Source organism: Erpetoichthys calabaricus, chromosome 4 (assembly GCF_900747795.2).
Source record: "Erpetoichthys calabaricus chromosome 4, fErpCal1.3, whole genome shotgun sequence".
Classification (NCBI taxonomy): domain Eukaryota; kingdom Metazoa; phylum Chordata; class Cladistia; order Polypteriformes; family Polypteridae; genus Erpetoichthys; species Erpetoichthys calabaricus.
This window is the reverse complement of record NC_041397.2, coordinates 182240054-182267553: the sequence shown is the minus strand read 5'-3', so window position 1 is coordinate 182267553 and position 27500 is coordinate 182240054. Positions and strand designations below refer to the sequence as shown.

General features: G+C 39.8%; 1 protein-coding gene across 5 annotated transcripts in view; it reads right to left on the bottom strand.

Moving 5' to 3' along the window:
- herc2 (HECT and RLD domain containing E3 ubiquitin protein ligase 2) overlaps positions 1 to 27500 on the bottom strand; it is a 488151-nt gene that overhangs the window by 365986 nt on the left and 94665 nt on the right. For all 5 annotated transcript variants that reach the window (XM_051927044.1, XM_051927043.1, XM_051927046.1 and 2 more), the window contains exon 5: positions 5233 to 5455. In XM_051927044.1, coding sequence (XP_051783004.1) covers positions 5233 to 5455 — 223 coding nt within the window. The remainder of the gene's footprint in view (positions 1 to 5232; positions 5456 to 27500) is intronic.

Below are 27500 nucleotides of genomic sequence, written 5' to 3'. Positions count from 1 at the left end.
CACATTCTTTTTTTTTCTTTAATAAACAGCACACGTATCCACTGATCTTCTACAAGGCAAAATTATTTTTCTTATAATTGGTTTAACTCAGGGTAGCTTCAGTGGGCTAACAACATTTCAGCTTTTGTTTCAGTTATTAAAAATTAATGTGTTTTATAGACACTGACCACATTTCTTCTATTCTCTTGACACATTTTATACAAGGAGATTCACTGGAAAGAGGCCCAAAATATTCTGTAATAACTCTTGCTAGGACGAAGCAATCTGAACGAAACAATATACAATGTGCTCCTCAGAGTATATGGAGCTTCGAACAAGCTGGGACGCCCCTGCGTTGGAGCAATGAGGTAGGTGCCAGACAGCCATCGCAACGTTTAACCACCGTTTGCAACTTCTGGGTGCATACCGCCCATACCCCTTCACTCAGTCACTCAACTTCTCATCAGGATGGTGGTGTACAGTATTGAGCAGCACGTCTTAATGATGTGAACCTATAAGGTCACCAGTTCATTTAAGCAATGTCAAAATCAACTGGATGATCGTGAGTTAACAGAAGGTTACTTCCAGCAAGATGGAACAATGTGTCACACATCAGCAGGGAGCATGGCAGAAACTGAGCCCTTCTTCGGCAACAGGGTAATTTCAAAGGGGCTTTGGCCACCACGGTTGCCAGATCTGACACCACCAGACTACTTCCTTTGGGGTATGGTCAAAGGAAAAGTCTATCAGAACAAGCCTCACACTTTGGAAGATTTGAAGGAAAACATTCAATGAGAAATTGCTGCTATTACCCCCGAGAAATTGCCAATACATTCATGAACATGGAGCACCACGTCGAAATGTGTCTGGCAGAAAACAGAAACCACTTCCAGCATCGCATGTAATGTAATCGATTACACAAACATCAAGGTATATAGCATATTTTTTTGGTTCAGATTGCTTCATCCTAACGGGAGTTACAACAGAATATTCGGGGCCTCTTCCAAGTGAATCTCCCTGTATTACTGGTATCTACTTATGCATCATGAAATCATGAAATAAGAATAACTACACAAAACTAATAAGGAACTTCAAATTCACAGAAAAATATGTAACAGCAAAGTGCAGATTATTTAATCTGTGCATTGATGGATTTAATTCCACACCTTTCCTCTGTATATGTAGACTTGTATTGTCATGTTAAAACAAGGTCATATTATGTGACTTTTCCAGTGATTTTCAATCATAGTCTTCATTACAAAATTTTAGCGAGTTGGAGGCAGTTGGCAACACAGTCCCAAGAATTCTGTCGCCTAAAGTGACATACCCAGCAACTCGCTCAAGTACCCTGCAACTTGCTCTAATAAAATTAAACAGGCTTGATTTTGTATTTAGTTCTCAGGGCAGGCTTTCTGTGCATAACAGGCGACAACCAATAAATACTCATACAGAAGTAAAATATAATGCAGCAAAAAGGAATAAGGAGTGTGGCGTTTTTAAACATAAAAACATAAGAAAAGTGCATCTGTCTAATGTTTTATGTAACATGACAGAACGGAACAAAGAAAAAAAAAAAAGAAAGGCCTAGATTGCACCAGAACTCACCGTAGTTGAACCCTTTGTACAGCATCAGCTCCATCAGCCAGCACACTATTGGCTGCCACAAAAAGGGGTAAGCACGATTGTGCCAGAAAGTTGGCACTCAGTTGGTAAATGTGACATGGGCAGCGATTTTCATTAGTTTAAATTGACATGACATGATTCAGCAACTGCATTTGACAAGAAGTTTGTATAATGTATCAAGACCTTTAGTGTGTGCAGTCATTTAGACAGACAGACAGACAGACAGACAGACAGACAGACAGACAGACAGACAGACAGACAGACAGACAGACAGACACTTTGTTAATCCCAAGGGGAAATTCACATACTCCAGCAGCAGCATACTGATACACAAAAAAAAAAAAAAAAGATTTATTAAAGATTGATAATAATACAGGTAAAAACAGACAATAACTTTGTATGATGTTAACGTTTACCCCCTCCCCCCCAGGTGGAATTGAAGAGTTGCATAGTTTTGGGGAGGAACGATCTCCTCGGTCTGTCAGTGGAGCAGGACATTGACAGCAGTCTGTCGCTGAAGCTCCTCTTCTGTCTGGAGATGACACTGTTTAGTGGATGCAGTGGATTCTCCATAATTGATAGGAGCCTGTTCAGCACCCGTTGCTCTGCCACAGATGTCAAACTGTCCAGCTCCATGCCAACAATAGAGCCTGCCTTCCTCACCAGTTTGTCCAGGCGAGAGGCATCTTTCTTCTTAATGCTGCCTCCCCAGCACACCACCGCATAGAAGAGGGCGCTCGCCACAACCATCTGATAGAACATCTGCAGCATCTTATTGCAGATGTTGAAGGACGCCAGCCTTCTAAGGAAGTATAACCGGCTCTGTCCTTTCTTACACAGAGCATCAGTATTGGCAGTCCAGTCTAATTTATCATCTAGCTGCACTCCCAGGTATTTATAGGTCTGCACCATCTGCACACAGTCACCTCTGATGATCACGGGGCCCATGAGGGGTCTGGGCCTCCTAAAATCCACCACCAGCTCCTTGGTTTTGCTGGTGTTCAGGTGTAGGTGGTTTGAGTCACATCATTTAACAAAGTCATTGATTAGGTCCCTATACTCCTCCTCCTGCCCACTCCTGATGCAGCCCTCGATAGCAGTGTCGTCAGCGAACTTTTGCACGTGGCAGGACTCCGAGTTGTATTGGAAGTCCGATGTATATAGGCTGAACAGGACCAGAGAAAGTACAGTCCCCTGTGGTGCTCCTGTGTTGCTGACCACAATGTCAGACGTGCAGTTCCTGAGACGCACATACTGAGGTCTGTCTTTAAGATAGTCCACGATCCATGCCACCAGGTATGAATCTACTCCCATCTCTGTCAGCTTGTCCCTAAGGAGCAGAGGTTGGATGGTGTTGAAGGCGCTAGAGAAGTCTAGAAACATAATTCTTACAGCACCACTGCCTCTGTCCAAGTGGGAGAGGGATCGGTGTAGCATATAGATGATGGCATCCTCTGCTCCCACCTTCTCCTGATATGCAAACTGCAGAGGGTCGAGGGCGTGTTGAACCTGTGGCCTCAGGTGGTGAAGCAGCAGCCTCTCCATGGTCTTCATCACATGTGATGTCAGAGCAACAGGCCGGAAGTCATTCAGCTCACTAGGACGTGATACCTTTGGGACTGGGGTGATGCAAAATGTTTTCCAAAGCCTTGGGACTCTCCCCTGTTCCAGGCGCAGGTTGAAGATGCACTGTAGAGGACCCCCTAGCTCCGATGCACAGACCTTCAGCAGTCGTGGCGATACTGGAGAACAGGCTGGTTCTAGATAAGAACAGGCCATTCAGCCCAACAAAGCTCGCCAGTCCTATCCACTTATTTCTTCCAAAAAAACATCAAGTCAAGTTTTGAAAGTCCCCAACGTCTTACTGTCTACAAGACTACTTGGTAGCTTATTCCAAGTGTCTATCGTTCTTTGTGTAAAGAAAAACTTACTAATGTTTGTGCGAAATTTACCCTTAACAAGTTTCCAACTGTATCCCCATGTTCTTGATGAACTCATTTTAAAATAACAGTCTTGATCCACTGTACCAATTCTCTTCATAATTTTAAACACTTCAATCATGTCACCTCTTAATCTTCTTTTGCTTAAAATGTATAGGCTCAGCTCTTTTAATCTTTCCTCATAATTCAAACCCTGCAGCCCTGGAATCAGCCTAGTCGCTCTTCTCTGGACCTTTTCTAGTGCTGCTATGTCCTTTTTGTAGCCTGGAGACCAAAACTGCACATAGTACTCAAGATGAGGCCTCACCAGTTGATTATAAAGGTTGAGCATAACCTCCTTGGACTTGTACTCCACACATCGTGCTATATAACCTAACATTCTGTTAGCCTTCTTAATGGCCTCTGAACACTGTTGGGAAGTTGATAGCTTAGTGTCCACTATGACTCCTAAATTCTTCTCATAAGGTGTACGCTCGATTTTCCAACCGCCCATTGTGTATGCAAACCTAACATTTTTACTTCCTATGTTTAATACATTACATTTACTGATATTAAATTTCATCTGCCACAAATCTGCCCAAGCCTGTATACTATCCAAGTTCTTCTGTAATGATATAACAGATTCCAAATTATCTGCTAATCCACCTATCTTGGTATCATCTGCAAACTTAACCAGCTTGTTACTTATATTCCTATCTAAATCATTTATATATATTAAAAATAGCAGCAGCTCTAGCTCTGACCCCTGTGGAACACCACTCTTAACATCAGCCAGTTCTGATGAGGTTCCTCGCACCATCACCCTCTGCTTCCTGTGTCTGAGCCAATTCTGCACACATCTAAAAAGATCACCCTGAACTCCCACTTCTTTTAATCTGATGCCCAACCTCTCATGTGGCACCTTATCAAATGCTTTCTGAAAGTTCAGATAAATAATATCATATGCTCCACTTTGATTGTATCCTTTTGTTGCCTCCTCATAGAATTTCAGCATGTTAGTAAAACACGACCTCCCTCTTCTGAACCCATGCTCTACTCATCTACTCTAGGGCTATATTGCAAGAATAAGATCTTGCTTTTACCCAGCAACATTAAAATCAGTAATGTACTGTACATATGCAATTTTCTTAACAAAAAAAAAGTTTATTTAGAATTTGAACGTATAGTTATTCATAGTAGAATGTACAACATGTGTATTAAAACACAAATGCAGCTTAAATCAACTACAGCAACATTAAAATCAGTAATGTACTGTACATATGCACTTTTCTTAACAAAAAAAAGTTTATTTAGAATTTGAACGTATACTTACTCATAGTAGAATGTACAACATGTGTATTAGAACACCAATGCAGCTTAAATCAACTACACATTAAGAAATTAAGAAATGTCTGATGTACAAGAGGTAAATTAATTGAGCATTCACCTATTTTGAAAAACTCTAATTACAGATATGGTTTTCAGTATACAGGTGCCAAAACCATTTTAATAATTATTATGAACATAGATATAAAGCCTTATAACAAAAAATAAATCATCACTTTGACTTTATAAATCTGTGATCTGCATGTAGAATGATAAATGGGTTTAACAAATACTTTTCTAGGAAAAAGTAAAATTGAGTTGAACCTTCAAAATAGACATACAGTATTTAATGGAAATTAAAGCTATTTTCAGGTCTATACATTACCTTTTCTTGTCAACTGGAGGTAAGGGAACACTTGTTGTAGTTTTCCATTTGGCTTTAAAGTCCTCCTGCTGGATGCTGCAACTAAGGGCAATGAGGTAACGTTCAAGAATGATCAGTCGCTGTCGTAGCCTCACCGCAGACAGCGTAGTTTTGGCAGTATGGGAAGCCAGCTTTTGCTGGTCATCCACAAGCACAAAGAGGCACTCTTTAAGTTCATTCACATCTACAACAAAACAAAAACAATACAATAATGGATTCTTAACTGTAACAAGTATATTACGGTTGAGAGGTTTCTCTGCCTATTCATTTCAAAAACCCATCTTACACAGGACAAAACACAGAATTAGTATACATCCACACTACTATATTTGCATTTAAGAATGAAGTTTTAAAACAAAAATGATCTCCATCCAGACTGGAGTTTCTGCATCGTTTACAAAAGGATCCCTGTCCATAATGAACAGGTCAGATATGCATATTATGTAGATCTTCACCTACAGTGGGCATTCATGCAGATTCCATGCAGGGACAGTGTAGTGAAAAATTCCAAGCCCTGTGAAAATCAGATTCGCTAGTCCTTCATGTGCATTCTAAAGGATCAGAACATGCAACGCTCTTACAGTGCAATTCCAGCACTTAAAAAGAAATATTTTTAAGGAGCTACCGCAAATTGCCCCCATTCCATGTTAATGCACCAGTTACAGTTGAAACAGTCTTTAGAAATGGCAGTGATGGTTGTCTTGTTATTAAATAAGTACAAAGCAAATGTTAAAAGCGACATTTAAAAAATAAAGTGTTTATCTCTATGTTCATTCAAGAGAGGATCGATTATTATAAACAGTCCGAGGCAGCTTATGGCAATTGAGATGCAACTGGTAAGTTACATTTGTTGTTTCCAGCTAAAGCAGACCGAATTTAAGTAACTTGCTTCAGTACACACAGTAGCAGTAACAAGGTTTAATATCAACCAAGTAATCAATTGCTTGTCACTATAGCACACAATTTTTAAGTCAGGTTAAAATGTAATACAAAAGCACATTGTATTTTAATTTATGTTCAAATAGACATCATGGCATAACTAAAAGAAAAGCAGATGTACTGCATTTCAGTTAGAAGTACCTCTGCATTTATTGCATTATGATTTGAGACCACACTTTAAATATTCCAAAACTAAAACTAATCAAATGACCAATCTGTGTCAAAGGATGGGGCAAAGGAGTTAACAGTTAAGAAATGTCATCAAGTAAAGGAAAACAAGTGAGAAAAGAGATGAAGTACAGTAATCCCTCGCTATATCGCGCTTCGCCTTTCGCGGCTTCACTCCATCGCGGATTTTATATGTAAGCATATTTAAATATATATCGCGGATTTTTCGCTGCTTCGCGGGTTTCTGCGGACAATGGGTCTTTTAATTTCTGGTACATGCTTCCTCAGTTGGTTTGCCCAGTTGATTTCATACAAGGGACGCTATTGGCAGATGGCTGAGAAGCTACCCAGCTTACTTTTCTCTTTCTCTTGCGCTGACTTTCTCTGATCCTGACGTAGGGGGATTGAGCAGGGGGGCTGTTCGCACACCTAGACGATACGGACGCTCGTCTAAAAATGCTGAAAGATTATCTTCACGTTGCTATCTTTTGTGCAGCTGCTTCCTGAAACGACATGCTGCACAGTGCTTCGCATACTTAAAAGCTCGAAGGGCACGTATTGATTTTTGCTTGAAAAACAAACTCTGTCTCTCTCTCTCTCTCTCTTTGTCTGCTCCTGACGGAGGGGGTGTGAGCTGCCGCCTTCAACAGCTTTGTGCTGCGGTGCTTCGCATACTTAAAAGCCAAACAGACCTATTGATTTGTTTGCTTTTCTCTATCTCTATGACATGATCTGCTCCTGACACGCACTCCTTTGAAAAGGAAGATATGTTTGCATTCTTTTAATTGTGAGATGGAACTGTGATCTCTGTCTTGTCATGTAGCACAGTTTAAACTTTTGAAAAAGAGACAAATGTTTGTTTGCAGTGTTTGAATAACGTTCCTGTCTCTCTACAACCTCCTGTGTTTCTGCGCAAATCTGTGACCCAAGCATGACAATATAAAAATAACCATATAAACATATGGTTTCTACTTCGCGGATTTTCTTATTTCGCGGGTAGCTCTGGAACGCAACCCCCGCGATGGAGGAGGGATTACTGTATTGCTTATTCTAAAATAACCTGGACACATTTGTTGGTACATTTAGAAAAGATTATAAATAATTGGATAACAGTGAATTTTGAAAATTGTCATTCATCCTGTTTAAATGGAGAAAAGTAGTCACTCTGCTGTTTGGTGTTATTGTGTCACACACTAAACATGGACTTGAGAAAGCAAAGGGGACAATTGTCTGAGGAGGTCAGAAAGAAAATTATAGACGAGCATTTGAAAGGCAAAGGCTACAAGAACATCTCCAAGCAGTTTGATTTTCCTTTCACAACTGCAGTTTAAGGTCCATAGATAGGACTGCAGCCAACCTCCCTGGACGAGGCCACAAGAGGAAGATCAGGCCCATAATGGGCAGAAGAATAATGATAATGGTAGACAAAAAGTCATGGACAGCTTCCAAAGAGATACAAGTCGAATTCCAAGGTCAGGATCTATTAGTGTCTGATCACTTTTTGATTGACAGAGTGATCTGTGGAGGAAGACCCAGGAGAATTCCACCATTGAAAGAAAACATTAAAAAATCCAGACTGGAATTTGTTAAAATGCATATTGTCAAGCCGCAATGCTTCTGAATGAATGTCCTTTTGACAGATGAGACAAAACAGGAGCATTTTGGAAAGGCACATCAGTTCCATGTCCACAGGCAGAAAAATGAAGCTTTCAAAGAAAGGAACATCCTAGGGCTGAGACTAACGATTATTTTGATAATCGAGTAATCTGGCGATTATTTAGTCAATTAATTGACTATTTTGATTATCTAAAAAAATAATTTGAAATTAAACACAAAATTCATGAAATAGAACTTTTCACCAAATAAACAGCTTTGTATAAAATTTCAAAAATGTATTTTTTTAAATGCCCTACCTATATATATTTTAAATTTAGGTTTGTATACAATATTTATATAATAATATATCTATACTAATAAAAGGCAAAGCCCTCACTGACTCACTGACTGACTGACTGACTCACTCATCACTAATTCTCCAACTTCCCGTGTAGGCTCAAATTTGGCAGGCTCATTCCTTACAGCTTGCTTACAAAAGTTAGGCAGGTTTCATTTCGAAATTCTACGCGTAATGGTCATAACTGGAACCTGTTTTTTGTCCATATACTCTAATGGAGGAGGCGGAGTCACGTATCGCGTCATCACGTATTACGCCTCCTACGTAATCACGTGAAGTGAAAACAAGGAAGAGATTTACAGCATGAGTCAAACGCGGAACGAAGGTAAATGACATTAATTGTTGAGTGTCTTTTAATACTGTGTAATTGTTGAGTGTCTTTTAATACTTTGTAAGCATACATATTAACAGATGTGCAATTAAACGTGTGCATTTACGGGGTGATTTCTCAGGCTTAAAGCTCGAAGTGATCACTCAAGTGAAGGCAGCTTCACAAAAAAAACAGATCCTTAACAAACTGTTATTGGTATATTTTCCCTCAATTTTAAAAGGTTTTCTTTTCTTCTTAATAAAAATTTAAAAGCAGAACTTTGCCGGTGCGAACCGCGGGGATTTCAGCGACTGACGCATACAGACATATTCATGAGTGCAGGTACTTTGGAGAGAAAGCACCGTGTAAACCTAAAGTTTAAATTAAGTTCATAGACCTACAAAAGGTTGCCATTGATTTGAGGCAAGATTGCTTTTCTCCTGTACAACTATACGTTGCATTCTCAAGAGTGTGCTTGCACGGCTTGGTCATATTACAACCGGAGTGCTGAACTGACAACGTGATATACAAACAGAACAATCGTAAAAACAGAAATAAAACAGCAGCACTTCTGGCTCTGGTTGTGCAATGCAAACACACACATACACTCACTTTCCTTAAAAACACAACAGTTTTCAATAAATTAACTAAACTCGCAATTTAGTTTATGTAATCAGAATCACACAATAAACATGTAATTTAAGTTTTTTTTCAGTTTCTGTGAAAAAGAAGTTTTACTGGCAAAGCATCATGTAAATCTGACCACCATAATATTCCACCACAGAAGAATTTGTTTCACCATCATGACAAGATTATTTTTTCTGCAGTAATGTTTGAAATTTGTTGTCAAATGCTGGGGAAATGTCCAGCAAATCAAGTGGTTTCATGTGTGTGAAACTCAGTTCTCCCTTTGCTATGTAATATGCCAAGTTCGTTATAACTGAAAGTTAATTTTTTTTTGCATCACCATTCATCTTTTGTGTTGTCTGGAAACCTTTTACCACCGCAGATTCTATGGCACATTTGCTTTCAGCCAACACCCTGTCACAGCCTGCCGTATGTCACTTGCTATCAGGAGTGTGCTTTTAGATTTTGACGTTTGAAACAGTGTAATCCTGCCACAAAATCTGTTTTACCAGCTAAACTAGGTTGGATTAGCTGCTGCACTGTCATTGCATTTTTGATTTCCTTTGCACAGTTTCTTCGTGGCTATTTTTTGTAAGTATACACACACTGACGTTATGCGTGAATGCAAGCTTGTAATGTAGCACCATAATTTAGCAGAGTACAGCGGCACAAAAAAAAAAAAAAAAACAAATATGGCAAGTGAAAATCTGAACGTGCACTAGCTAGTGCTAATGGCACATACTTTTTAATCGCTTATCATATGACTCATGTGCTAGTGTTTTAATTGCTAGTGCATTGTAGAGGGCTGGACTATGACTCTAATTATGCCTTGTTTCAAACCAAAAGTCATGTCATCATGCCTAGCCAACATTGTGTTCATATACTGTATCTGTATCACATAACGCTGAAGTGACATTCAACTTATTGGGATGATGGCAAGTCTTACTCCTCCACAGAGCCTGTAACAGTTGTGGGGAACAGCCCGGACACAGACAGGTAGACATCGTTTTATCACCCAACAAACATTTATTTACAACTAGCAAAATACCCGCGCTTCGCAGCGGAGAAGTAGTGTGTTAAAGAGGTTATGAAAAAGTAAAGGAAACATTTTAAAAATAACGTAACATGATTGTCAATGTAATTGTGTTGTCATTGTTATGAGTGTTGCTGTCATATATATATACATATACACATATACACACACATATACAGATATATTATATATACATATACACATATATCCATCCATCCATTTTCCAACCCGCTGAATCCGAACACAGGGTCACGGGGGTCTGCTGGAGCCAATCCTATACACATATATTTTTTATATATATATATATATATATATATATATATATATATATATATATATATATATACACATACATACATACATACATACATATACACACATAGATGCACTTACAGTAACATAGAAATCAAAATAAACAACATTAACATCATTATCATATGAGAATATGAAGTAATATATAAGAAGCACATTTCATATAAATATAAATTATTAAACAGTAAAATCTTCTTCTATAATTTGCTACCGTGGCTTTTCGTTGGTCTGTCCAGGATTTTAAATCACCTGTAGCTTGCAAACCGTTTCACCTATTGACTTGAAATCTGGTACACATATAATACATCACGTCTGCTATCCGCTTTATGGGTGATGATTGTATTACTCTTTTTATGTTTATTTTATTTTAGAATCAACTCCTATCTGCGCACACCAGGGCGGCCGTGGGCAGATGCGTATGGTGTATTCACTCCATGTTATCGTGCATTGCCCTGTCACTGGTATTTTGATAAAAGAATTTGAACAATATATAAGAAGCGTATAAATTATTAAACAGTAAAACATTAACATTTAAGAAGTAAAGTTACATTGAGTACTACTGCAGTGCCTTCGGGTATACCTCATTTTTTTCTTTGCCCATTACATGCTTAAATGTATACATTTTTTGGTGTACCTACCCGAGAACACGCGACATATAACCGAACGTGGGAGAAGCATGGATTTTAAACACGCGTTGAGTTCATCTGCTGGTCTCCCTCGTGGAATAACTGGTAATGTTTGACTAAAATGTACAGCGAGTAAAACGACATTACCTCCTTTTTTTTTTTTAAGATCTCTGAGATCTTGCTTTTTTCGGTTCAAGGCTTCATAAGCTCTTTTATGTGCCATGGTGTACTTAGTAAGTACTAATTATCCCAAACCATCATCTTTGAATGTTGCAAGACTTTCGCCTTGTATGTAGATCGGGGTAATTACATTCATTGCATTCCTAGTCTGAATCACAATCTGATTGTATGGGTGGTTACCTGGCACTGTAGGGTTGCCACCCGTCCTTTAAAATACGGAATCGTGCCGCGTTTGAGAATGAAATTGCGCGTCCCGTTTTGAATCAATACTGGACGGGATTTATCCCGTATTTTTTTTATCATTTTTTTTTTAAAGCAGTGTGTCATGCAAATCATCCCACACGCATTTTATGAAGATGCCTCCTTTCCTACTTTTGATTGGGTAATACTTGATGTCATCGTTAGTTTGATTGGTCTTTTTAACTGTCCAGTGAGGAGGGCGTGTCTTTTAAGTAGAGTCTGCAAAGTGTTGGCACTGAGATGTGGCGTCAGCGCCATAGTTGAAGCCCCTAACGTTGCGGTCAGCAAGTCGGCTAACATCCGCCATGTGCCGTCTTTCAGTTGCGAGAAGCAGATCATAGAATGGTTGAAACTGTTGCCCCTAACGTTGCGCCACGGCGTGTGGTTCGTTTATACCTCGTGTCTTCTCATTAAACTTTTATCTCGCGAATACGTTATTGCAATCCGCAGCGGGAGCGTTTCTATAAACTTAATTTAAACTTACGTTTTACACCGTGCTTTGTTTCCCTTATGAACATGCTTGTATGCTTCACTCGCTCCGTTCTCAATTGTTTAATTAATTTTTTGCTCTTCGCTGTTTCCGGCTCTTCCTCCATTTCCCCCTACTTCGTTCTTTTATCTCGCGAATATGTTATTGCAATCCTTAACGGGAGCGTTTCAGTAAACTGATTGAAAATAGTTTTGCATTTACCTTTTTAGTAAAAGGCGAGCTTTTAAGCCTGAGAAATCACCCCGTAAATGCACACGTTTAATTGCACATGTGTTAATATGTATGGTTACACAGTATTAAAAGACAGTGAACAACGTCAGTTACCTTTGTTCCCGCGTTTGATAAAAGGTGAGCTTTTAAGCCTGAGAAATCACCCCGTAAATGCACACGTTTAATTGCACATGTGTTAATATGTATGCTTACACAGTATTAAAAGACAGTCAAAAATTAACGTCATTTACCTTCGTTCCCGCGTGTGACTCGTGCTGTAAATCTCTTCCTTGTTTTTAGTTCACGTGATTACGTAGGAGGCGTGATGACGCGATACGTGACTCCGCCTCCTCCATTACAGTGTATGGACAAAAAATATGTTCCAGTTATGACCATTACGCTTTGAATTTCGAAATGAAACCTGCCTAACTTTTGTAAGTAAGCTGTAAGGAATGAGCCTGCCAAATTTCAGCCTTCCACCTACACGGGAAGTTGGAGAATTAGTGATGAGTCAGTCAGTCAGTCAGTCAGTGAGTGAGTCAGTCAGTGAGGGCTTTGCCTTTTATTAGTATAGATTATTACAAATGAAACACACACACAACCCAGTGCCACAGCACCAATCACCCCAAAGTCCAGGCCTCACAATGCCTCTTCTCTCTTTCTCTGATTTTCTACCTTCATTCACATCGCAACATTTTTCCAGTTTGCTTCTCACTTGGCCGGATTTACTGCAATGCATTCATCGCCAGAAACCCCAGGATTGGACTTTATTTTCCACTATCGCTGAGGAGTCACAGTGAGATTGTTTTGGGATTCACACGGAGGAATCAAACACCAATATTTTGAACAGCTGTCACTAATTTGGGCAGTTATTTACCTGGACTCATTTTCACGTTCATTATCATTTCAGTAATCACTCACTGTCATTATTTGTATTGTGTGTTTGTTACTCCTGTGCAGGGACAAGGGAGGATTTATATTATATACACATGTATATATATATACACACACACATATATATATATATATGTGTATATATCAGCTCTTCTGAATTGTTGGGTCTGGCATATTGCATCTTCCTCTTCACAATACCCCATAGATTTTCTATGGGGTTAAGGTCAGGCGAGTTTGCTGGCCAATCAAGAACAGGGATACCATGGTCCTTAAACCAGGTACTGGTAGCTTTGGCACTGTATGCAGGTGCCAGGTCCTGTTGGAAAATTAAATCTGCATCTCCATAAAGTTCGTCAGCAGCAAGAAGCATGAAGTGCTCTAAAACTTCCTGGTAGACGGCTGCGTTGACCTTGGACCTCAGAAAACACAATGGACCAACACCAGCAGATGACATGGCACCCCAAACCATCACTGACTAGAAACTTTACACTGGACCTCACGCAACGTGGATTCTGTGCCTCTCCTCTCTTCCTCCAGACTTTACTTTCATCAGAGAACATAACTTTGGACCACTCAGCAGCAGTCCAAAGGCGAGACGCTTCTGACGCTGTCTCTTGTTCAAGAGTGGCTTGACACAAGGAATGCGACAGCTGAAACCCATGTCTTGCATACGTCTGTGCGTGGTGGTTCTTGAAGCACTGACTCCAGCTGCAGTCTACTCTTTGTGAATCTCCCCCATATTTTTGAATGGGTTTCGTTTCACAATCCTCTCCAGGGTGCGGTTATCCCTATTGCTTGTACACTTTTTTCTACCACATCTTGTCCTTCCCTTCGCCTATCTATTAATGTGCTTGGACACAGAGCTCTGTGAACAGCCAGCCTCTTTAGCAATGACCTTTTGTGTCTTGCCCTCCTTGTGCAAGGTGTCAATGGTCGTTTTTGGACAACTGTCAAGTCAGCAGTCTTCCCCATGATTGTGTAGCCTACAGAACTAGACTGAGAGACCATTTAAAGGCTTTTGCAGGTGTTTTGAGTTAATTAGCTGATTAAAGTGTGGCACCAGGTGTCTTCAATGTTGAACCTTTTCACAATATTCTAATTTTCCAAGATACTGAATTTGGGACTTTCATTAGTTGTCAGTTATAATCATCAACATTAAAAGAAATAAACATTTGAAATACATGAAATACATGTGTGTAATGAATGAATCTAATATACAAGTTTCACTTTTTGAATGGAATTACTGAAATAAATCAACTTTGTCATCCATATTACTAACCGAAGGTTATGGACGCAGGGCACATCGAAGCGCACGCGCACTGCAACGAGCCCGCCCACAACTAACGACACATCCACAGAAAACATGCCTACCAGTGTGATCGCCACTGCAAAATGAAGCGCACAAAACAGCTCCCAAGCAAAGGAATCACGGCTCAAAAACGAAACAGCTCAACTAACGGAAATACAAATCCGAGCCCATAGCTAACGACACAGCCACGGAGAAAACAAAAACAAAACGATTCAGCGCATATGTGAATCACATTACAGTATTCCAGAACAACATGGATAAAAACAATGAACGAAGGCACCCACACAAAGAAACCGCTTTAGTTCAAATGGGGTTATTGAATTAAATGGAAACTTTACCATGCCTACGACCTGTGAACTATACCTGAGGTAAAGCGTGCACGCCAGGTTGTACAGCCGCCCAGACGCGACCGGCCACACCACCGCATATACGACGACACGGCCATAATAAAACAAAAACGAGACTGCATGAAGACAAACAATAACAGAAGCGCGTTGAAATGAACTGTCCCAGGATGCACCCACCCTCCATGATATTACATCACGCACCAGCTTCCCCCCTAGGAATGGCCCATACTGCTTTCGCGTGTGTTGACAAATATAGCATCGGATTGGAACAGTGCACCCTGAGCCAAATCACCACTGCAAATGTGCCCAAATGTACGTGTTACATCTGGATGACGCAGTATATCAACCACAGAGCTAATAATGTGAAACGTAGCTGAAGTCATAAACAATCACCCATTAGCAAACTCTATGAAAATGCCACATGAGGTTGAAAGAGAAGCCAATACAAAAGCAGAGGCGGGCGGTGTGGCGCCAACTACAGTTGCCTTAGTGCTAATAAAGGACAAAGAACAGGATCCGAGAAGATACAATTTTCCCATCGTTAACAAAGTGGCAATTGTGTTTCAAAGTGATGACGGTGAGCCTCCGTTTCACCGTGATATTGTCATGCACTTACGTCCTGATGGAAACAAGGCACCTACAACGCGCTTCTGAAACACCACAACCACATGAGTAACAGCTCCAAAAAGAAACCGCTTTAGTACAAATATGTTTATTTAATTAAATGACATTTCCCAGGACGCACCCACCCTCCATGAGGTGATTGGTATTCTTGGATTTGCGATTCTTTCCAGAATCGCGGGCTTGCTGGTGATATTCTAATTTTATGACCAGCACCTGTATATAAATATTATATATGTATATATATATATACAGTGGTGTGAAAAACTATTTGCCCCCTTCCTGATTTCTTATTCTTTTGCATGTTTGTCACACAAAATGTTTCTGATCATCAAACACATTTAACCATTAGTCAAATATAACACAAGTAAACACAAAATGCAGTTTTTAAATGATGGTTTTTATTATTTAGGGAGAAAAAAAATCCAAACCTACATGGCCCTGTGTGAAAAAGTAATTGCCCCCTTGTTAAAAAATAACCTAACTGTGGTGTATCACACCTGAGTTCAATTTCCGTAGCCACCCCCAGGCCTGATTACTGCCACACCTGTTTCAATCAAGAAATCACTTAAATAGGAGCTGCCTGACACAGAGAAGTAGACCAAAAGCACCTCAAAAGCTAGACATCATGCCAAGATCCAAAGAAATTCAGGAACAAATGAGAACAGAAGTAATTGAGATCTATCAGTCTGGTAAAGGTTATAAAGCCATTTCTAAAGCTTTGGGACTCCAGCGAACCACAGTGAGAGCCATTATCCACAAATGGCAAAAACATGGAACAGTGGTGAACCTTCCCAGGAGTGGCCGGCCGACCAAAATTACCCCAAGAGCGCAGAGACGACTCATCCGAGAGGGCACAAAAGACCCCAGGACAACGTCTAAAGAACTGCAGGCCTCACTTGCCTCAATTAAGGTCAGTGTTCACGACTCCACCATAAGAAAGAGACTGGGCAAAAACGGCCTGCATGGCAGATTTCCAAGACGCAAACCATTGTTAAGCAAAAAGAACATTAGGGCTCGTCTCAATTTTGCTAAGAAACATCTCAATGATTGCCAAGACTTTTGGGAAAATACCTTGTGGACTGATGAGTCAAAAGTTGAACTTTTTGGAAGGCAAATGTCCCGTTACATCTGGCGTAAAAGGAACACAGCATTTCAGAAAAAGAACATCATACCAACAGTAAAATATGGTGGTGGTAGTGTGATGGTCTGGGGTTGTTTTGCTGCTTCAGGACCTGGAAGGCTTGCTGTGATAGATGGAACCATGAATTCTACTGTCTACCAAAAAATCCTGAAGAAGAATGTCCGGCCATCTGTTCGTCAACTCAAGCTGAAGCGATCTTGGGTGCTGCAACAGGACAATGACCCAAAACACACCAGCAAATCCACCTCTGAATGGCTGAAGATAAACAAAATGAAGACTTTGGAGTGGCCTAGTCAAAGTCCTGACCTGAATCCAATTGAGATGCTATGGCATGACCTTAAAAAAGGCGGTTCATGCTAGAAAACCCTCAAATAAAGCTGAATTACAACAATTTTGCAAAGATGAGTGGGCCAAAATTCCTCCAGAGCGCTGTAAAAGACTCATTGCAAGTTATCGCAAACGCTTGATTGCAGTTATTGCTGCTAAGGGTGGCCCAACCAGTTATTAGGTTCAGGGGGCAATTACTTTTTCACACAGGGCCATGTAGGTTTGGATTTTTTTTTTCTCCCTAAATAATAAAAACCACCATTTACAAACTGCATTTTGTGTTTACTTGTGTTATATTTGACTAATGGTTAAATGTGTTTGATGATCAGAAACATTTTGTGTGACAAACATGCAAAAGAATAAGAAATCAGGAAGGGGGCAAATAGTTTTTCACACCACTGTATATGTATATATGTATATATATATATATATATATATATATATATATATATATATAGTGACTTTCACTTTGGTGGTATGGTGGAGGTATATATATATATATATATATATATATATATATATATATATATATATATATATATATATATATATATATATATTACGCCGGAGTTTTGTATTATTGTATTTGTCATTTTGTTTAATCTAATATAGTACTGCACTTGATTTACATTCTGATATTGTTTGCTTGTGTTTAACCATCGATTGGGGGAAAATATTATTTGTCAGAGGTACAGCTTGATAGATTTAGGTTTTCCTCAGTAATCTATCCAAGCCACAGGACCTGGTAGTGTGGCTGCCAGCCGGGTAAGGGGTCAGCCGTTACAAAATAATATATTGTTATTTGGAATACATACACTTTATGTGTGTACCATTTCTACAATGATCTGTGTAAGGCTGGATTTATACTTCATGCGACGCAACGCATGCTGCAGTGGACGCTCCTGCTACGCAAACGTTGTACTGTTTATACTTGCGCGCCTACTTTACATAAATCTGGAGGAATCCACCAGGTGGCAGTGCAAGATATTATCACGGTGAGAACAGATTCGGCTTCGCTGTGTTGTGAATTGCCTGGAACACCAATTAAATTCCGATGACACATTACCGCAATATCTCTGAAAAGGATGTTTAATGATTAAATCCATCAATCCAGGGATGTGTCCATTCCAGCTAGCATTGGGCACGAGGCGGAAACAATCCCTAGACGAGGCATTAGGTGAATACAAGCACTCACATACACTAACGTCATTTTATTGTCACCAAATCTGCATATCTTTGGAAGGAAACCGAAGCACACTGTGGAAAACATGCAAACTCCAGGCACAGAATACCAGCGATGTGACTCCCTGCGAGACAGCAGTGTCTTATTAACAGTGTTCATTATTTAAACAAAATTAACGATTTATCTGTAAAATGTACCATACATACTTTATTGCATTTCATCATGAAAGTGATATCAAGTATAAATCTTAGGATTCTAAATGTGCAGAGAGTTGGAATATCATACATTTAATGTGTTCTGTGTGGCGATCTATTGCTGTCAGGTCCAGAGGAAGCCCTACAAAAAAAAGACGGCACAGAAGACGATATATGAGACTTTTACAAATATATCGTGTCATTACAATCAGGAATATGCAACGCTTGAATATAAAAGCACCATGAATGCATTTGTATGTCGGCATTTTGCTTCACCACATCGAACCATTCATCAAACATCGAAGCGCGCACATCGATCTCGTAGGATCCGCAAATCGGCTTTCTGTCACATGTAGATAATAACCAGAGACTCTGACGTCACATTCTAACTTTTAGCACACTGCACCCCCCAACTTTTTGCTGGTACTGCAACTCGCGCACGCGTTGCGTTAATTTCTTGCCTCTCCCTCTCTGAGTTTATGCCGTTTATCTCCATTCTTTTCACAAGAGCAGCAATGACCACAGATGGTGCTGTGGTTGATGCCTGCTCAGAACTATTTGTTGTACCAGCAATCAAAGATACAATGTCCCATGACCGCTATCAAACTTTTCATGCACCATTTGCGATTTGACAACAAAGACACCTGTGCACAACATGTGAAAAGCAAAAGATTTGCTGCAATTCCGGACATCCGACAATGTTTGGTTGAGAACTGTCCGAGTTCTGAATATTAGTCACACACGTGCTTGGGAAACAACTTGAAGGCTTGTCTAATGGTAACTCCACCCCAAACACTTGCCTAATGCTCCTCCTCCTTTCTCCACTGCAGATGAGACAACCATTACTCCCTTACAAAATCATATTCAATATATTGACATTTCATAACAGAGGAGATCCATCCATCCATCCATTTTCCAACCCGCTGAATCCGAACACAGGGTCACGGGGGTCTGCGATGAAAGAAAAAATAACTCAAAAGTATTCCTAGTGAAAATAAATTTCTCTTTGGTGTCAGCAGTAAGTTATAACTAAAAAAGTCACTGGTGACCTAAGCCAACTATTGCCCACCAGTGTCTTTCTAGTGTTAAGGTATTAGAATTTTTTAATTTTATTTTTTACTTTTATTTTGGTTTTGTTTTTCACCAGTTTCAAATTTTAGTTTTTATTTAGTTTTAGTTTTTCAGCAATAAACCTTTAAGGACAAGTGTAAAAACATAGCTTTCTTTAGAGTTGTTAAACTGTGCATCATTCATTTAACACCTGTCAACTAATACATACAATTCTACTGTCTGTAACAGAACTCAACTTTCTGAAGATAAGGAGACAGTTTAAGGTTCCCAGCATTATCAGAAATCTGAAAAAATCAAATAACAAGTGTGCTTTTTGTCATTTGTTACATTAAGATGTAAAAAGTTTAAGCAAATGGTACAGTATTTAATTTTAAAAACTGAACTCTCAATTCACAACTCTCTGCTAAAGTTCATCTTTAACCTAGTGTAGGCCAGGCTCAGACATGATGCTGTTGTCTCTGTTAACAAGCACAACCTGTCGTAACCCTCTTTGGTGGAACTGAAATTGTCTCAAATAAGCCCAGCATTTCAATTTAATAGAGGCTTACTCAAATGTGAACTTAATCTGTCATTGCGAATATACCTCCAACAAGCAAGAAACGTCTATCTATATATATAATTCACAAAGTCCATGGCAAACAAGACGTACGCAAGACAGAGCCCCGCCCACCAACAATTCACTAAGCAGCCGACTATGGCACACGCACTACAGAGCCAACAATTCGCTCGAGAGCAAAAACATTTGCCAAGAATGTTTTCATTAATCAAGAACGAAACTCGGAGGTTCGAAGAAGTTCACATACTGTCGTAGTTCCGACCATAAACGATGCCGACTGGTGATCCTGCGGCGTTATTCCCATGACCCGCCGGGTAGCCATTACTCCCACTGGCATGCCTCCGCATAAAGTGAAACTTAAAATTGGTTCAGTCATCATGCTTCTCAGAAACCTCATGCCAGCAAGAAGTCTCTGTAAAGGGCACTAGACTGACTGTTACCAGCATTCACCGCAATGTACTGGAGTGTAAAACAGTCGCAGCTGCTACCTCACAAACTGTCCTTATTCCCCAGATTTCCCTGACCCCATCAGATTCAAATTTGCCTTTTACATTTACACACAGACAATTTCCTGTTAGATTGGCCTTTGCAATGACGATTAATAAGGCACAGGGACAAACTTTCTAAACGATATGCCTGTATCTGCCAAACCCAGTTTTCAGTCACGGACAATTGTATGTTGCTCTCTCCAGAGTTCCATCTTTTCATTCACTCACAGTCGTATCCTCAAACCCACCCCATTTGGACAACTGTGTCTTTCAGGAAGTGTTCACCCATCAATACATAATTATGCAGCGCGTATTCTACGCCACGGGTTGGCTAGTACAAAATAATGCTGAAACGTCTAAAATTCCTATCTGCATTGGCATACAAAGACAAATACACATCCACCCCTACGTTTCAAATACAGTAAGTTTAACTGATTTTCAAACTTGGCCTTATCTTCCAAAAGAACAGGTAGCATTTTTATTTCCTTTTTTTAACATTTTACTCAATTTATTAAAATCAAATAACATTCCATACAAGCAAGTCAAGTTTTACCAAACTAGGTTCAAAACAAATCAACCCCCACCCATGAGAAAGAGAGATAGGCCAACAGAGTAAAACTTTAATAGTAGGAAAAATAAATAAATATAAATAATAAGTAAAAAAAAAAAAAATAAATAAAAAGGGAAGAGAATCCACTTCCTCAATTTAAATGCTTATCCGCCAATCCACCTAACATGCATGTCTTTGGACTGTGGGAGGAAACCGGAGTGGCCGGAGGAAACCCACGCAGACACGGGGAGAACATGCAAACTCCACGCAGGGAGGACCCAGGAAGCGAACCCGGGTCCCCAGGTCTCCCAACTGCGAGGCAGCAGCGCTACCCACTGCGCCACCGTGCCGCCCATTTAAATGCTTATTCTAAAATTATTGATTTGATCCTGCCTAGGTTTTGAATAAATTTTGTACAGATCACCTAAGTGAGAAGTTGATTTTTTACAAAATTAGATAATATTAGTTACCCACTGACTTAAAAGAGGTGAGTTAGGATTCTTCCAATTTGACGTGCCAATAATGAAATAAAGGCAATTACAGTTTGTTTGTTCTTTTCTACTTTAAGCCCATCTGGAAGTACACCACACACAGCGGTTAGTGGATTAGGAGGAATTATGACTAATTAAGGCTGTCTGAAAGGCATTTAAAGATTTTGGTCCAAAATGATGTTAATCTGGTGCATGTCCAAAACATATGGCCCAATGAGGCTTGAAATTGATTGCAACGTTCACAGGTTAGATCTTGCACTGGAAACATTTTGGACAATTTTAAATGAGACAGATGCACTCGATATCTATAATTTTAAGTTGAATAATTGTATGTTTTGCACATATGGAGCTAGAGTGAATTCTCTGGGATCTTTGAAACGGACGGACTTTAAAAAGCTTTTATATATTACAGAAATGCTGTCTGAGTCCTCAAGACTGATCAATATTTTATCCGGAATAGAAGTTGGTGGGAGGTGAGGAAAATTGGGCAGGTTTTGTTTAACAAAGTTTCTAATTTGAAGGTAGTGAAAGAAATGTGTTGCTGGAAAGTTAAATTTGGGGTGTAATTGTTCATAGGATGCAAAGACGTTGTCTATGTACAGATCTCTAAGTGATTTAATCCCAAATGTTTTCCAGACATTAAAAACTGTGTACATTTGAGAGGGTGGGAAAGGGTGGTTATCGTGTAGAGGTGCCACAGATAAAAAGCTTCTCTATCTTGAAGTACGAGGGTTGTCTGGGTTCCGGGCGGAATCACTCGAAATAAGTAGCCAAGGATTTTTTTTTCTATTTTTCTCATGTACTTCGATCCTTTTTAAACTTTTTCCAAGTATTCACCGCCAACATCAATGCACTTTTGGGCTCTTCTGATCCACGCCGCAAAACACTCGCGAAAGGCTGTCTTTGGGAGGTTGTCCAGCTGTTCTTTGACAGCTGCAATCAGTTCCTCTCGAGTTTCGAAGTTGTGGCCTCGCAGGGGTTCTTTCACCTTCGGGAAGAGCCAAAAGTCACATGGTGCAAGATCAGGCGAGTAGGGTGGCGGGTTCAAAACGTTGACACCACTTTCTTCAATGAAATGCTTCGTCGCATTAGCCATGTGGGCTGGCGCATTGTCATGATGCAAAAAGTGCCTTCGCAAGTTCTTGGACCGGCCTCTAGCCATCGCAGAAAAAACGTCAGGCAGGCACTGAGTGGTGTACCACTCAGAGGTCACAGTTTTCCTCTCCATCAGCGGAACTGACGCGACAATGCCATCAATGTTGAAAAAGATGGCAAACATGGTGAGTTTCACCGAGCGGATTCGCCGAGCTTTGAGTGGTGGTGGCGCCCCTTTTTTTGACCAAACCATGCTCTGGCTCTTCGTTTCAGGGTCCAAATTGTAGATCCAGGTCTCGTCTCCAGTGGTGATCATCTTGAAAGTCCTCGATTGGCCATTGTTGAACTTGTCAAGGAAAAACTTGCACCATTCCACGTGAGCTTGCTTTTGTTCCACAGTCAGCAGCCTTGGAACCCATCGGGCACATTTCTTTGTAAAGCCAAGATCTCGTCGAATGATCGTTTGCTTCTCGTGTTCATTCTGAAGGAAGAGAGGGAGCAAAACATCTGAACAAAAACATGCAACCACTTGAATAATCCCTCTACACAGCAGAACAGGTTTCGACAGGCTGGCACTCGACAAACGATAAAATTCCATGCGGAACCCAGACAACCCTTGTACTTCTTACATTGGTTCCATATTCTGAGTAAATGAAGCACAATTGGGTTGTGAGTATATTGGAGATAGCTTGTACTTATTGGGGTACCAAGCAAGGAATATAAACAAGTGCTGCAGAATTTTATTTCTATTGCGGACCAGGCCTGTGTATATTTATTTCTTTGTGTCAATGTCCAGGTTTCTATAGCTTGTATTTTTGCAACCCAGTAATAAAACTGAAAGTTTGGAAGAGCCATGCCACCTGCCTTATGTCTTTATAGGGTTGCCGGTTGGATATGTGGATGTTTTTAACTCAAAATAAATGAGGTTATGACTGAATCCAACTTCTTAAAAAATGATTGATTGATGTACAGTTAGGTCCATAAATATTTGGACAGAGACAACTTTTTTCTAAATTTGGTTCTGTACATTACCACAATGAATTTTAAATGAAACAACTCAGATGCAGTTGAAGTGCAGACTGTCAGCTTTAATTCAGCGGGGTGAACAAAACGATTGCATAAAAATGTGAGGCAACTAAAGCATTTTTTTAACATAATCCCTTCATTTCAGGGGCTCAAAAGTAATTAGACAATTGACTCAAAGGCTATTTCATGGGCAGGTGTGGGCAAGTCCATCGTTATGTCATTATCAATTAAGCAGATAAAAGGCCTGGAGTTGATTTGAGGTTTGGTGCTTGAATGTGGAAGATTTTGCTGTGAACAGACAACATGCGGTCAAAGGAGCTTTCTATGCAGGTGAAAGAAGCCATCCTTAAACTGCGAAAACAGAATAAACCCATCCGAGAAATTGCTACAATATTACGAGTGGCAAAATCTACAGTTGGTACATCCTGAGAAAGAAAGCAAGCACTGGTGAACTCAGCAACGCAAAAAGACCTGGACGTCCACGGAAGACAACAGTGGTGGATGATCAGAATCATTTCCATGGTGAAGAGAAACCCCTTCACAACAGCCAACCAAGTGAACAACACTCTCCAGGGGGTAGGCGTATCGATATCCAAGTCTACCATAAAGAGAAGACTGCATGAAAGTAAATACAGAGGGTGCACTGCAAGGTGCAAGCCACTCATAAGCCTCAAGAACAGAAAGGCTAGATTGGACTTTGCTAAAGAACATCTAAAAAAGCCAGCACAGTTCTGGAAAAACATTCTTTGGACAGATGAAACCAAGATCAACCTCTACCAGAATGATGGCAAGAAAAAAGTATGGAGAAGGCATGGAACAGCTCATTATCCAAAGCATACCACATCATCTGTAAAACACGGTGGAGGCAGTGTGATGGCTTGGGCGTGCATGGCTGCCAGTGGCACTGGGACACTAGTGTTTATTGATGATATGACACAGGACAGAAGCAGCCGAATGAATTCTGAGGTGTTCAGAGACATACTGTCTGCTCAAATCCAGCTCAATGCAGTCAAATTGATTGGGCGGCGTTTCATGATACAGATGGACAATGACCCAAAAGACACAGCCAAAGCAACTCAGGAGTTTATTAAAGCAAAGAAGTGGAAAATTCTTGAATGGCCAAGTCAGTCACCTGATCTTAACCCAATTGAGCATGCATTTCACTTGTTGAAGACTAAACTTTGGACAGAAAGGCCCACAAACAAACAGCAACTGAAAACCGCTGCAGTAAAGGCCTGGCAAATTCTTTCACTAGGATAGATTTACCTGATTTGCATAAAATAATTTCTCAAATGAAACCCTCCACCTGTGCCCTTGACCCAATACCAACAAATTTTTTCAAAGAAGTATCGGCGTGCTTATTGATAATGTTCTTGACATAGTAAATTCGTCATTAGATACGGGGGTCTTCCAAGACTGTCTTAAGACTGCTGTAGTTAAACCCCTACTTAAGAAAAATAATCTCGACCCCTCTGCTCTTGAAAATTATAGACCCATCTCTAACCTGCCTTTCTTAAGTAAAATTCTAGAGAAGGCAGTCATTATACAGTTAAATGAGCACCTCAATAAACATGCTATTCTTGATAAATTTCAGTCAGGTTTTAGAACAAATCACAGCACAGAAACTGCACTCGTTAAAGTAGTAAATGACTTGCGGGTAAATGCAGACAGAGGCCATTTATCTGTTCTCATCCTCTTAGATCTGAGTGCCGCATTTGACACCATTGATCATAATATTCTTAACAATCGCCTTAGTCAATGGGTGGGCCTCTCTGGCAGTGTCTAAAATTGGTTTGAATCCTACCTGGCAGGGAGAAAATTCTTTGTTAGTTGTGGTAATTATAATTCAAAGACACAAGATATCCTATATGGTGTTCCACAAGGATCTATCCTGGGTCCGCTGCTCTTCTCAATCTACATGCTTCCATTAGGTCAGATTATCTCGGGACATAACGTGAGCTACCACAGCTATGCTGATGACACACAGCTGTATTTATCAATAGCACCTGATGACCCCGAATCTCTTGATTCGCTAACACAATGTCTAACCTGTATCTCAGAATGGATGAATAGTAACTTTCTCAAATTAAATAAAGAGAAAACCGAAATCTTAGTGATTGACAATAATGGATACAATGAGGCTATTAGAAATAAACTGGATGCATTAGGATTAAAAGTCAAAACGGAGGTAAAAACCTTAGGTGTAACCGTTGATTGTAATCTGAATTTTAAATCGCATATTAATCAGATCACTAGGACAGCATTTTTTCACTTAAGAAACATAGCAAAAGTTAGACCTCTTATATCATCGAAAGATGCAGAGAAATTAGTTCACGCATTTGTTTTCAGTCGGCTAGATTACTGTAATGCACTCCTCTCAGGACTACCCAAAAAAGACATCAATCGTTTGCAACTAGTGCAGAATGCAGCTGCTAGAATCCTTACCAGGAAAAGAAAATCCGAACACATTTCTCCAGTTTTGATGTCACTACACTGGTTACCTGTGTCATTCAGAATTGACTTTAAAATTCTGCTTATGGTTTATAAAGCCTTAAATAATCTCGCCCCATCTTATATATCGGAATGTCTGACACCTTATATTCCAAATCGTAACCTCAGATCCTCAACTGAGTGTCTCCTTAGAATTCCAAGAGCAAAACTTAAAAGAAGTGGTGAGGCGGCCTTCTGCTGTTATGCACCTAAAATCTGGAATAGCCTGCCAGTAGGAATTCGCCAGGCTAATACAGTGGAGCACTTTAAAAAACTGCTGAAAACACATTTTAACATGGCCTTCTCATAACTTCACTGTAATTTAATCCTGATACTCTGTATATCCAATTCATTATAATAACTATTCATTCAAAATCTGTACTAACCCCTACTCTCTCTTCTGTTTCCTTTTCCAGTGTCCTGTTGGTGGTGGCTTGTGCCACCACCATCTACCCAAAGCACCATGATGTACCAACAATGATGGATGGATTAAAAGCCAGAAGTCTGTATGACCATCAGCATCAAGTGACTCCGTGAGAACCCTAGCTACAAAGAGGACTACTTCATTTATGTTAGGTAGAATGCCCAGAGGGGACTGGGCGGTCTCGTGGCCTTGGAACCCCTACAGATTTTATTTTTTTCTCCAGCCTTCTGGAGTTTTTTTTTGTTTTTTTCTGTCCACCCTGGCCATCGGACCTTACTCCTTTTCTATGTTAACTAATGTTGTCTTATTTTAATTTTGTATTTTGTCTGTTATTTTTCTTTTCTTCATTATGTAAAGCACTTTGAGCTACTTTTTGTATGAAAATGTGCTATATAAATAAATGTTGTTGTTGTTGGCAGAGCATTAAAAAGGAGGAAACCCAGCATCTGCTAATGTCCATGAGTTCAAGACTTCAGGCTATCATTGCCAGCAAAGGGTTTTCAACCAAGTATTAGAAATGAACATTTTATTTCCAGTTATTTAATTTGTCCAATTACTTTTCAGCCCCTGAAATGAAGGGATTGTGTTAAAAAATGCTTTAGTTGCCTCACATTTTTATGCAATCGTTTTATTCACCCCACTGAATTAAAGCTGAAAGTCTACACTTCAACTGCATCTGAGTTGTTTCATTTAAAATTCATTGTGGTAATGTACAGAACCAAAATTAGAAAAAAGTTGTCTCAGTCCAAATATTTATGGACCTAACTGTATATTGGAAGCTTAGGGAGGATATTCATCTTGACAGTGTTAATTCTTCCAGCTAAAGTGAGATGAAGGGTAGACCATCTATGCAAGTCTTGCTTAATTTTTTCCATGCAGATAGAAAAATTTTGTTGATAAAGAGCTTTATGTTTACTTGTGATGTTTACC